At 38.3% G+C, this 14,017-nt stretch overlaps 1 protein-coding gene across 1 annotated transcript in view; it reads left to right on the forward strand.

Annotated features, from left to right (window-relative positions):
* GFRA1 (GDNF family receptor alpha 1) overlaps positions 1–14,017 on the forward strand; it is a gene marked incomplete at its 5' end in the record, with an annotated part of 52,218 nt that overhangs the window by 7,856 nt on the left and 30,345 nt on the right. The window contains one exon of the mRNA XM_008941004.1: positions 9,365–9,474. Within this exon, the coding sequence (XP_008939252.1) occupies positions 9,365–9,474 (110 nt within the window). The remainder of the gene's footprint in view (positions 1–9,364; positions 9,475–14,017) is intronic.

Raw genomic sequence — 14,017 nt, forward strand, 5'->3', positions numbered from 1 at the left:
AGCTGCTGTGTGTTTAATGTGAATAACAGAGCTGTTATATCAAGTCCATTCCCAGTGTGCTTCCTCTGACATCAGTGACTTCAGTGGATTTATTCCAGGCATGAATTTGGCTATTCCTGTTCTGTGTAGGTAAATCTTCAGGCAGTGCTAATTAAAAGAATGTCAACTGATTTTACCATTCCATTATGCTGGACTTTGTAAAGGTTATTTATATCATTCTACATCAGGCCCCAGTGAAAGGATATTTCTGGTGGCAGTTCATCTATTAAAATAGCTGCAAGAAAATGTAAGCACTGGAACTAAAAATAAAACTTTGTTTCTCAACAGAGCAAGTGACAGCCACATGCATATTTTCAAATTTTAGCATTTTAATGTTTACTGAATAGAAATTGCATTGCTTTCATTATGTTTTAAGCACTACCATGTTGCTGATGGAGTAATGTTAAGTGGAAGCCATATATAACTGTACCAGTATCTGTAAAGAGATCTGGGCAGAGGTGGTGGTGGTTTCCTATGCAAGTCACAGAGAAAAAAAAAAAAGTGACACAGAAAAAGTTTTCTGGTGTGTGTTTACTGCTGAATATAGATTTTCTGTGCAAGCTGACTGTGACCCTTGCCTAAGGTTATTAATAGATGACCTTACAATTGTGCTTACACTATATTTGTTCTAATGCATTCTATAAACCATTACAGCAAGCTTTCCTATTGTAAAGCACATAGGACTAAGACCTCTGTTAAATTAAAGCTTGGCTTTATTGTTTCAATGTTCAGTACACTTTCTTTTGTTGCAATTCAAGCATAAATTACAGCTATTTTCCTCTCAGTTATGATGGTCCCTTTTCTAATTAGGCATTGTGAAATGTTGGAGATACATCTGAGTAACTGGCCATCATGTAGCATTGCAAAATATTCTTCAGAATGGAGAATATCTTTCAGAGCAGCTTCTGTAAACATCTGGATGTAGCCCAGGCTGTCAGCTCCCAGCCTCAGTGGCCATGCTCGGAAGAAAAAAAAAAAAAAAAAAAAACTCTTAAGACAGCCCCGTCATCTTTAACTGGTAAAAACAGTTTGTTTCCTAGTCTTATACTACAACTCTGTGCTTTTTGTACTAGTATTATATATCCATAGAGATTCTAAAAGCAAGTAAAACATATTGAATAAGATCAATGCTCTATTTGACTTGCTAGTGCCAGAACTTTTCCACTTGCTGTTTGACTCTTGTTTTGTGCATGGGGGAAAAAAAAAAAAGTTTTGTATAAAAGAGACTCTAATCTGCTTCTTACTGTTGTAGTTCTGATTTTATGGTTGTTTGTGCTACTCCTGAAGTCAAAACAGTTTTTAGACGAGCTTCAGGATGAGTTTCAGCTAAAGGTTTTCTGCTGAAAGACCCCGCACGGTTGAGTGCAAGGACACACTGGGCACCTTTTCTTTCCATCAGCCAGGTCTCTGAAAGGGAAGATGGAGCTGTTTCCTTTAGGAATGCCACCACGCATAGCACAGTGCCACTGAGGGATTTTTGTATGAAAAAAAAATCCTTACATAGCCTTAGGAAACCTGATGATCCAGTGCATCTCCCAGCAGAAACTTTTCCTTGTAGAGGGGGATCTTGTATTGAACTTCTTATTTTCTGTCTCCAAACTCCCCATCAGTTTCATGCCTGAGCCAGCAGTATTCTATTACAGTTCATTCAAGTGGTTACAGAGAATATTTTTGTCCTGCACATCTTTCTCAGGTACTTCGAACGACATCCTTTCAGTGTGCACTCGTGACATAGTTGTTAATAAACACCTAAGCATCCAGTGGCACACTCAAGGACTTGCAGTGGCACTAATTTCTTTGGGTTGCTTTTTTGAGAGGAACAATGATTCTCTTAGGTTTCCAGCCTGTAATTCAAAGACACTCCTGTCTGCTCAGCTAATGAAGTGAGAACAACTCTCTCTGTAATGCAGAAGTTCTTTCCTGAGTAGCATGCTATCAAGAGACACTCTAAGGCTTGGACATCTTTAAACATGACAGTCATTTATATTTAGAAGCTTCAAATTAAACAGCATAAAGGAAATGAAATAAAATGAAAATATTTAAATTCAAGGTACTTGGAAAGCAGCTAGTGGATTTGTTTATGTTATTGGAGAGCTTTGGTACAGAGACAGATAGACTAAATAGAAACCTTACCAGCATCCTCTGATGGAAATCACAGACTGGCAATTCAGCCTATCACGTTGAAGAAGATTCTCAGAGAAGTGTTTTCTTTGCAGCTGAGAAGGCAAAAACACATTATGCATGCTTAAAGTCAATGCAAGGAAACAGAGCCCCGCAAAACGTATTTAATATAGGTTTGATTTCCTGTGGAATGCTTTCCAGATGTTCATACAAACAGGCCTCTCAAAAATGATGTGAGGTAATTTCTTTTTTTGCAACAGAAAGAGAAAATTCTGTTTTGTGTCACTGCATCTGAGAATCACTGTTCTAATTTTTTATTTCATTACCTTGTGCTCAGGATTTGCACTGTATTTTTCATAATTGGTTTTATTGCACTAAAGACCAGTAGTATAAAAATATTTATATTACCCAACTGCAAACAAATCATACTTCTTTAGAATCAGATTTGAGCATAGTAGTTTTCTTTAAACCCAAGGGAGACTCAATATATTAAATTGAAATTATTCTCAAGGATGATCTTGAGTTACTTAGACGATTTAAGCAGCATTGATAAACAATGAGATTAGTGTTTTATTCAGTTCTTTTGATTTTTTTGAAGTAGACATTGTTTAGAAAGACCTAACAGGTCTCTAGCAGATGACATGAGCAAAGGGAAAGGATACTATTAAGAAAAAATGGTATATAACTGACTTTATTTTGCTTTGTATAGACTACAGTAATAGAACATGGGTGTGTGGTATGTTTATGTAGAGCACTTGTTAGAAAAAAAGACATTTGTTAGTATGAAAATAGAATGAATGTTTGTACAGTTAATTTTAAAATATAGATATGCATAGATGGAAGTATTTTTCATTTGGGATGACTGCTTTTCTAATAGCTCCCTGTTTTCTGGGTACTAGTTGTCTCTAAAGCCAGTGGTAAACAAAATCCTGGATAACAAAAGTGCTAGCAGATATGGTGGGGAACATGGTACAGACAGCTGGCCAGTTTGGGTCGAGTGTGAGTGCTCAGCTTTGGTGCATTGTCGTGTCTGTGCCTGATCCTCTGAGCAAGAAATTGTGATGTTAAGAGGCGTGTGAATGAATCTTGTGTGGTCTCTGGCTGTTTCTGTATCCAGTTATTCCACAGTCCATGTAGAATGCCTGTATGTAATTGGGAATTGTCTATATTATACTTACAAATGAAAGTCATAATTTTTAGAGATAAATTGAATCCAGAATCAAATATTTGTGTGGGCTTAGGCTGCCAGTTATTTAAAATAACAAAACAGAAGCAAGACCAGATAAAAAAATAGCTTCTTTCAGTTAGTGGCTGGTATTTGGTCTCCAAGATCTTGTAATGATTTCTGCTAGTGTTGCAAAAGATTTGGATCTGCTTACATTAGAGAAACTACTTTGAATATTCAGGTCTTGGGAGCCAAATGATCTGCCATCAGATCTTTACTTTTTTACCCTTCCTTCCCACTTGCCAAAAGGTACAAATGTGGAGCTGCATGTCAGGGTGCAGTGTGGGCTCAGGGCTGCCTGGGGTTCATTGAGATCCCCCTAGGACAGGCAGGGCAGGACCTTGCATGCAGAGCTCATCCCACCAGCCTAGACAGGGAGTGGGGCAGCCGGGGCCAGACCCAGGACTTGGGCACCTGCCTGGGGACAGGCTGGGACATCAGCCCATGGATCAACCTGGCTCAGTGGGGACCCTGGCTAGGCAGGGCAGGGCAGGGCTTTGGGTGGCTGTCGACTGAGGTCCTACAGCAACACTGGGGCCTGAATTGGGTAGAATGGGATCCTGGGCCATAGGCTGTGTGGGGGAAGCCCCAGGGAAGAGCAGAGACACTAGTGCCCTCAAGTCCTGAACGCTGTCATTGTTTGAGAAGGAGGGTAGCAAAGGAAAACTAACCTTTTTTGCTAAAAAAATGAGGAAATAACAGAGTTGCTATTTAATAAACATAGGTAAAAATGACTATTTAAAAAAACTGTCAAAATTTATAGTTGCTCACAGGTGCTCAATAGTATGTGTAAATAACTAAGGACATATATTAGTATTACATAGCTCTACTGTCTTATAATGAAAAAAAAATGGGTCAAAGCTATATTACTAGGTGCTGGGAGGGTCATCTCGCTTGTGATGGAGCTGCTCTGAGGTTTTTCCAGCTCCCTGGTTGATAAAGTTCCTCATGTAGATGTTGCCTCCTTTTCTTGCTGCTCACTCACTGTGTGTTTATGAAACAAAAAGAAAATTAGAAACTCCTCCAACAACAAAGCCATTAGTTTGGCTACATACCAACCCCTTTTGCTGCTATTGCATCCCAGCAGAAATAGCACCACCCAAACTATACAGAAGCTATTTGTAGCTACAAAGGAGGATACTGCATTTGACCCCCAGAAGAGAAGAACAAGTACTTTGGCTTGTTGTTTTTTTTTTTTCTATAATGGTGTCATTTATCACTGTGACACATATTCATTGACTTAGTCTGCATTTTTTCAGTGTCAGATTTATACTTCTCTTCTGTTTTGAATATTGATGCAGCGCTTCCCTTACGTGCCTATACTGTGTCTGCCAAATGGTGTCTAGACGCCAGAGCAGCTTTGACTAATTAGTGTAGGCACACCAGTCGCTCAGCTTTGGCATTTACATACTCTTTATGTTACTGCTGTCGACCAGAAATAGGTCCCTGAACCCAAGCAGCAATGTAAACAGAGGTGGCAGCAAGCACGTCCAGGCTTCACCCGATGCCACGGAGGTGAGTGCCGAGGCCAGCAGCCGTTGCTCCCTGTGCTCACCAACAGCACCCACTTGTAACCACTCACCTGGACATCACAGCACACGTGTGTGCACTGCCTGGAGATCCAGGTTCAGCCTCTGGCTTGGTCTGGAGATCACCAAAGCAAAGGCAAGGCTAAGAGTGGAGATTTCTCTCTTTCAAGGCTCAGCCTCTGTGTACCAGCAACTGAAGATGCATACAGCCAGAGAGAGTAAAAGAAATCAATACCTTCCAGCCTAGAACTGGGGTACATCTTTGGGCGTACTCATACATCTGGCTTGTAGAATCCTTTCTCATAGGCCATCATTTACACCAGATCCAAAATAACAATGCTGTTTTAGAAATTTTCTGCAGCTTCATCATTTATGTCGTGCTTTTAAATATTGCACCAGTAATGAAGATGAGTTGACCAGCTTTAAAGATGGAGAACTGATAAATATCAAAGATAACTTCAGAGCATCAAAGAACTTTTACAAAACCTTGAGAATAAAAAACAGTGGAAAACCTAATCAATGTTGCCTACACAATGGGCTGTGCCAATATAAAATTAAATTGCCTCAAATATTATATGCAGATTAAACACAATAGTGCTGTTAACAAAGCTTATTTGTAGGCAAAATTTGGAAGTTTTGATTTATCCTGCCGAGTATTTTAAAGAACCACTATCAAAAGGAAAACAAATTAACTTCGTTTTCTTTGTATTTTTAACTGTTACAAATGATTTTACTGGTGCTAATGCAAAGCATTAGAGAATAGCAGGTTTGGGATTTTTTTTCTTTTCTTTTCTCAAAAAGACTGTTGTTTGAGCAGATTTTATTGGAATTTGACAATAGGATTATTCTTATTTTTTTTTTTTTTGTTAACGGTATACAAAACATTTAAAGTAAGCTTTCCAGAAGATCTGCAATTTACTTTGAAGAGATTTTCCAGGGCTAAGTTAGGACTCATTTAATTTGTGGATTTTTTTTTTGCCATACAATGAGAAGTTTTTGTTGTTGTTGTGTTAGGTTTTTTTGTTGTTGTTTTTCAGTTGGTTGGGATTTTTTGTTTGTGGGTTTTGGCTTTTTTTTTAAATTTTCTTCCTAGGAAGAAGATTTCTGGGTGGTTCTCTTTATTTTTTATGCAAGGGAAAGGAAAAAAGTCATTAATGGTGCTGTGCACAAATAGGATTTGTGATTCTTCAACAGAAAAATAAATAATTCCTTTAAAATCGGGCCCTGCTACATGTTATGTACAATATAAAACTGCCTATCTCTCTATCCAGAAAACGTGAAATTGTGCACACTTGAAGACACACACTGCAAGCTCTCTTTGTACTCTAGGTTAGCAAACTGCTCAGTCTTGGATTAGGCACTTAGCCACAAGCTTCCACCTACAAGCTGCTTCCTGCTGGAGGAACACTAGGTTAGCACAGTATGCATGATTTTTATAGGGCCAAGATCATCTGATTGCTTGTTTTCAGCATCTCTAAAAGGATTGTCACTCTTACGTAAGCAGTTCTTAGTATTGTGTGCAATACTTCAGGATAAATGGTGCTGTGGCCCCTAATTAGGCTAATTTGTCTCTCTCTAGATAAATAGCAGTTATCACTTTTTTGGTATTGCTGATGAGCACACTTTCATCAGTGCCAGTCTACTGGAAATATTTGGGGCCAGATTATCAGTGAGTGTTAATCAGAAGATCTGTGATGAAAATAATGGAGTTATTTTATGCCAGATGGAGGCCTGTCCCTGTTTTTATTTGTTGGTCTTGATTTTATCTCCACTGGAAATGAATCCACATAAATATCAGATGTAGGTAACAGCTCAGGAGAGAGTGAGAACTTTGTAGTGCAAAGTCTGGATGACTCACTAGGGAGGAGGTGTATGATGATGTCCGATAATGCTCGGACCAGGGCTATCTGAGCTATATTTGGCTTCTGAAAACTTAAATGTGCAACATTGTCAGATCATTACCTTTTATGATCACAAAAGTTCTTCAGAAATTAACATAGAAATCAAGCAGTATGCAAAAGGGACGAGCAGAGCAATTTTTAGTTCTCCTTTAGGGTTTACACCAAACACATTCCTTAAGCAGGCTGGGTAGTAAACGACTGGTGTTATTGCATAGTTATCAGTCCTTAAAAACGTTTAGAGAAGAGGAATGTATTAAATGATCTCTGGACCAATGCACCTAATAATCTATGGGAGAACTGGACATTTAAGAATGATGAAATGATTGCAAGAAATGCTTTCAGGATTATCAAGATCCTGATCACATAATTGCATCTCCAAAAAGATTTATTGTTGGCCACATAATGAAATTTAAATCTGAGGAGCTACTTTGTTTAATAAATGCAAAAATATTGCACATAGAGCAGGCTTGGTCTTTCTACCATGGCAAAGGTTTTTCATACTAGATAGTTGTAATATCTTCTGTTCTAAAACAGACTTCATCCATGTATTAGTAGAATTAGTAAAAACTCTGCAAGCTGTCAACTCTCTTTTTTTCCAAATTGCTCAGAAGGCTGAGTCCGAGCCACTATCTTAATTATTGACAGGGAGAGGAGTTACTGCAGTAGCTTAGGGTTTCCTTGTCCAGATTATCTTCATGGTGCTGCTGTCTATTTCTTCCCATATCTTGGAATCTCTTTCTTCTCAGCCTATCCCTGGTAGGTACTGTATATATTCACGAGCAGAGTAGAGTGTTTATGGAAATTTAGAAATTTATGTAGACATATATATGTTTTAAAGAATCAGGAGAAAGCTTGACTATTTAAAGCTGTTACTGGCAACAGGGTACAGATGCCCATCTCACAATTAGATGGTTAAATTTGGGAAGGGAAGGAGTGAAAGCCTTGCTGTTGACTGTGGTTTGAAGGTGACTGTGGATTTGCTGGTGTCAGTACAGTTAGTGAGGGATGGAACTAAAAGGAGGTCATGAGAATAGCTCAGATAAATTCAGGTACAGATTGCATACAATCTATTTATAGGATGCTTTCTTAAACTAAGCCTATGAACCTTTGAAGTTTGCCCATCACTAGTTTCAGGCCAATTAGTGGTGTACATCCAATCCTATTCTGAGATAAGTAAAACAATAAAGCAAACAAAGATAAATAGTCTCTGGAGCATGTAAACAAATAAAGTAAATCACTTGCAAATCACTTGTTTCTGCTTACTTTTGTGTTTTCCTTGCAAAACTAAAAAAGAGCATTTATATTGCAGAAGCTACATAATGCTAGGGCAGTGCTGAAAATGCATAGATTATACTACTGTGAGCTTGAGAAGGCTTTGAAAAGATTAAGCACCTGATCCTGTAACATCACTGGGAGTTGTTATATGCAAAAAAACATTTTCATCCCTTTTTCACACAAGAAAAGATCCGAAGTAGGGAGGTTAATAATCTTTTTTTAGGAGATAAAGATCTAAATGACACTTTGTAAATGAACAAAAGTCCCTGCTCAAAGTTTACAAGTCTAAGTGAAGGCACTAGACTTGTTGTAGGATGTGGGACCTTGACCCCATCTTAGTGATGCCTCTTAAATTTTACAGACCCAAATGGGAGCATTATGTGGCCTTTAAGTGCAAATAGCCGAAAGAGTTCCTGGCTGCTCGTCCTTTGTTTGTTTTTTTCCGAAGTAATGGCAATCTGTTAATTGCAGTACAGCCTCACTCCTAGTCTTAACTCACTTTCTGTAAGGAAGCAGTGCTCTCCCTCTCTTGGACATGGGGCAGCTGAAGTAAGTGAAGATAATAAGGCCAGTCAGCAGCAGAAGTCAATGCAGAGCACACATTCCCATCTTCTCAGCCCTGGGCTCAATACTGTAGACTTTGGATAAATGCACATTTTACAGGAGCAGATAGATTCTCAGTACTACAGCTGCAGGGGGCTGTGGAGACGATGCTCTCTCTGGTCTGCCCACTACCCCAGTTCAGCCAGTTGATTCTGCAGGCCAGAGCAGAGCAGGGGCAAGCCCATTCCCTGGGAACTCAGGGTAGTACCAAGGCAGATCCTGCTTCAAGTCATGCAGTAAGAGGACTCTATGAACACAAACATACAGTTTTGTGTAATCAGTAAAACAGAAGAAACTGTGTCCTGGATCTGTAGAATAACAGATTCCAGAGTTCAGACCCAGGCAAAATGACTGCTCATACAATAAAATCGCTCTTTGTCCTTATTTTTTTTTTTTTTTTGGCATCAAAATGCAGAGCATTTCTTTTGGTAAAGGGCAGGGCAGGCATTTCCATGTTGTTCTGTCCCTTTTTGCTGTTTTCTTACACATTTTTGTTCTGACTTCAAAATGGATTCTGGAAAGAGATGCATCTTAGACTCTCAGCTGAAATGTGTCCAATATAGTTTTAAGTTAAAGAGCATTAAGCCTTGCCCCAGAATAAAAAGAGTGTAAAAGGTAAGAACGCCTGCAGGCTTGATTTTTAAAGATAGGCATTTTTCTTCATGTTGCAGATCTCGCCTTGCAGATTTCTTCACCAACTGCCAACCTGAGTCACGCTCTGTTAGTAGCTGTCTGAAGGAGAACTATGCTGACTGCCTCCTCGCCTACTCGGGGCTTATTGGTAAGAATGGTGGGGGCTTGCTTGGTCTAAAAGAAACACTCAAACTGTATTGTGAAGGCCCACATGAAATAAAAACTGCAGGATGTTATACTGTACAATATGATACCAGGCAAAATTCTCCACCTAAGTGTATTGGCCCTGTTTTACCCTACACAGTTTCCTGGTGTAAATCTGTACATTGCAAAGAAATTAAGGAGAGAAAGGTGCTTGAATAGGAAATACATTCAAGCTTACAAGGTAAAGCTAATTAAGATGGCTAAATTTGGACAGGACCATGAAATTGAAAGTAAAAAAGAACAAAGGAAACTGCAGTTTGGTTGATTTTACAGCTGGCATCATGAGGTTGGGTAAATACCTCTTGGTCTTCAGGGAAAGTCTGCAGGACATTTGAGGAATGGCACAATAACCAGACCAGCCTTGTTTCACTTCTGGCTGCTATTCTTTCCATGATGATGTTTTGTCTGTTTTCTGTCCATGTTTTCAGAGATGTCTGTTAATGGAGGTGAACTGAGACCAAATTTATCTTCTAAATCCTCTTCCTTCTCCATCATAATTAATGTTGTTTGCTGTCATCTTCCTAACTGCCAGCAGGTACAAGAGTGCCTTTATGCAGGCCAAGTTCCATATACCACACACAGTATTTGATTCCTGAAAGACAGAGATCAACTCCAGAAGGTGAACTTGTAGAAATACCATGGCTGGCCAATAAAGAATAAGTGAATGTCAAAACTCTGAAACAAACAAATTTTAAATGCCACTAGATAAGATGTTTTAAGCTTACAGCCTGCACCTGCTGCGATGCAATAATATCCCCTTCTGTTGGGCATGAAGGTCCCAGCTGAGGCCCTGAAGCAAATCCTGCTGTTAAATAAATGTCTCTGGAGATAATGTCCAAAATGAAATACTTCTGAAATAGATTGGGTTTGCTAAAAAATGACTGAAAGCTATATTCACTCTCTTATTGTTATCATTCTTATTACTTTAGCAGCTAACAAGTGAGGTAAATCCATGTGGCAACTGGTAAAATAAGATGTGATGGTTTCAAAGGATATGCTTCTACAACTTAAGAGATGAAGACAGTATGCAAAGGGTACAACATATGAACAGTTATGACAGAATGTCATTTGACTCTAAAATGAAGAATTGAAAAGCCCTGAAGTCTGATCTAGTCAATGAAATTAAGAAGTCTAGCTGCTGGCAAAGAGTAACAGTTACTAATAGATACTTCTGGGTAAGAGCTGCCAAGAATTTCTTGGTGGACCTAGTGAATTTTGCTGACAGTTTTGTTGGTTTAATTTTTCACTTTAACCCCAAGGATGACACAGTTCCTATAGTCAGGTGGTTTTATGTTATTGTGGAAGACCATGCTGCAAAGCAGTGTCACACATCAGAAATGTGGAATGGATCCCTAAGGTGCTGAAATCAAAAGGAGATCTAATTTTCAAAGGGAAAAATAAAATTTTCTTCTTTCCTGCTAGCCCCTAGATGCAATGAAAAAGATAGGAACTGACTAGTGTTACAAGAGTTTCTACTTATTCATAGTACTTCTGATATACCAAGAAAATTTCCAAAACAAAACTTTAATCTGCTGAAACAGTAACTTCCTGCTTCTGATACCAAGCTGATACAAAACTGGAGTAAATTATGTGAAGACCATCAAATCTGCAAGATGGTAAGGCAGAAGTCAGAGGTACAATCTTTCAAAAGTCTGCTTAATATGTATAAAACACAGGAAGAAGAGAGAGTGTGTGAGTAAGAAGCTGTTACTGATCCACTCATTCTTCCAAGCCTCAGGATCTCCAGGTGTTTTAATTAAGATAAGATATTGTTCATTAAACTAAAATATTATTTCATTTAGCCATTTCTTTAAATGTAACAAAAATCACACCTCCACAGAGGTTGTTCAGGAAGCTGGGGATTCTCTACAGAAGCTACATTCAATGTGATTCTGCTGTCATATACAGTGATGTAAATGAGACTTCATGAAATTAGTGGAATCCCACCTGAAATGAATGACATAAGTGGAAATAGAGTCAGGCACAGGTTTTGTGTGAAATCCTTTACTGGTTAGATGGAGAACAGTCTATATAAGGGGGCTTTAAGGCTTCCTTCAGGGTGTTCTATATATAAAATTTTAAAGATAGGGATATTTTACAGGAATTTTAAAAATCTTGATGCACTGCTTTAGACTTCTTTATGTGGTAATAGGGATAAATTAATTTTATTTTTTTTTTAAAAGGAGAGATATAAAAATTATTAAATGTAGTGTAAGACTGGAGATAGCTTTGTTTGAGATTCAGTGCTTTGGTTACAGCTTAGTTAAGCCATCTGCACTTCCACATTGGTTGGGTATTGCCCTATCTGCTGACTTCAAGACCTGGTTTAGCATTCATTTTCTGACACATTTTCCCTTGTCTTCAGTAAAATCCATCTAATTTCCCTGGGATTCCCAGGAATTCCATGAGAGTTTGTGTGAATAAGCTGGAGTTGCTTTGGGCCAAAGGAACTTCAGTCTTATGCCCCTCCTTCTGGCCTCATCATCCACCTCTTCATTCCTAACTGACCCTAATTTGAGCAACCTCTTGGCTGTTTCAGGTCAATTCTGCTTTTGCCTAAAATATGGAGACCTGACTGCCTAGTATGGAGACTGTCACAGAATTATTTGATACACAGAGCAGAGAAACCCAAGCACGTCCTATGTTACTGCCAACCACCATGGTTTCTCTGATCCGTTAGTGCCCTTCAGCAGAATTCCCAAGATGCCAGCCAGCGGGGGTGGGGAAGGGGAAGGCACACACACATTGCAGGGAAAAGAAGAAAATCCACCCCAGGAAACCAAGCATATAATCCACTTGGGTTCACATCTGCCCCCAGGTTTAAATGACAGACTGATTTTCTACTAGCTGCTCTTTCAGCCACTCTGTTTTTGCTGGATGTACAGTTTGTGTGCTGTGTCTACACATTCGTTGTCCTGTCTGTCTGTATTCATCAACTTTAATGTTACCTTAATATCTGTTACACGTTTAGCCCTTGTCTTCACCCATTTTAATTACTTTATTAACACTTTCTGATAAGAAAGTTGTACCTTGGTGACCATTTTAATTTCCTTAACACCTTTTTGGGTTTTTAACCCTTCACTAAGTATTTGCTACTTAGCTTTTTATAAAAAAAAATAAAATTAATATATTATTACTACTTATTTTGAAGCCTACTGTTTTCTTTCCATTTGCAAAATCCTCTTGATTTTCATTTTCTTTTGCTTTCTTTTCAGATCATGTCACATGGTTGAAATAGTGCACTGAATCATCAACAGATAATGGACAGATATTTTAATTTGGTTTATTTTAATTTATCATCATTCCTCTTCTTATTTATCCACTATCAAGTTTTCATTAACGATGCAAATGATATTTGCCTATTTTACTAAATTTTCTACCTCTGTTTCATAAATTTTTAACTGTGCTATTTACTCATGTGTTAATCTCATGTCGCATTTGAGCAATTATTACTGAAACTATATGTTAAAAGCTGGAAGTAGATAAAGGTAGGGGTTGCATTCTAATTTAAGAACAACCAAAACCAAGATGATCACTTTTTGTGATTTTGGCAGTGGGACTGCATTAATTTTCACATACATTGTTGCCTTTTTCAGGCCAGCCCTTGATATCTGTTCTCCTTTGTCTCCCATGTCATGTATGAAGCTGTTTGCTGTTGATTTGTTCAGTTCCCAGTGCTGCCTGGTGACTGAAAGACTATTTGACGTCATTCTGTGACTTGTGTTATTTCCAATGTTCTTTTTTTTAGCTTGCTGCTTGTTAGCCCTTTCCTGTGTGTTATTGCAGACTCTTGGACCCCAGCCCTATGGACCAGTTTTTTTCTACTATTGTACGCTTTGGTTAGCTAATATTTATCCTTCATCTATTCTGTTTTCCCAATGACTACTTTGATGTCAGTTTTCAGGAGATGTGATCACATTTCCTCATGATATATAGCCTGTCCTAAAACTGTAAATTACTAAGTAAGGAAAAGTGTTTCCTGAAGCAGCTTTCATCCCTACAAGTCTGGAATACCTGTCCATTTTAATTTAATTTTTCCTGTTTGGTCAGAGAAATAGAATAAACGTTCAAACCTCTCAATCCTTAGGGAAATTTGAAATCTCTGACCTACTGGGGCAACCACTTCAATAAAACTACTTGTTTGACTACGTGCTGGTCATGTAACTGTTGCCTGATTCAGATGACTGTTGAACAGTTCCTATGTATCTTTTAAGACACAAAATACATTCTTTGGTTTCATTTAATTCTTAGCAACCTTGATTTGACATATAAATGTCAAGAACATTTACCCAAGAATTTGTAACAGAGATAGGATGAACCTGTGGTTTCAAGTTGTTGACAACGTTTAGGAAGCAATCACTGTACTAAAAATGTAGTGATCCAGCAAGATTAGTAGTAATTTATTACCTGCAAAGAATCTACTGTACTGTTTTAGCATGCTGGTTTTATTTTTGTTTTGTTCACCTGCATAACCCCCACTGTTGGCA

Source organism: Merops nubicus, unplaced genomic scaffold (genome assembly GCF_000691845.1).
Source record: "Merops nubicus isolate BGI_N331 unplaced genomic scaffold, ASM69184v1 scaffold8920, whole genome shotgun sequence".
In the NCBI taxonomy this organism is placed as follows: Eukaryota; Metazoa; Chordata; class Aves; order Coraciiformes; family Meropidae; genus Merops; species Merops nubicus.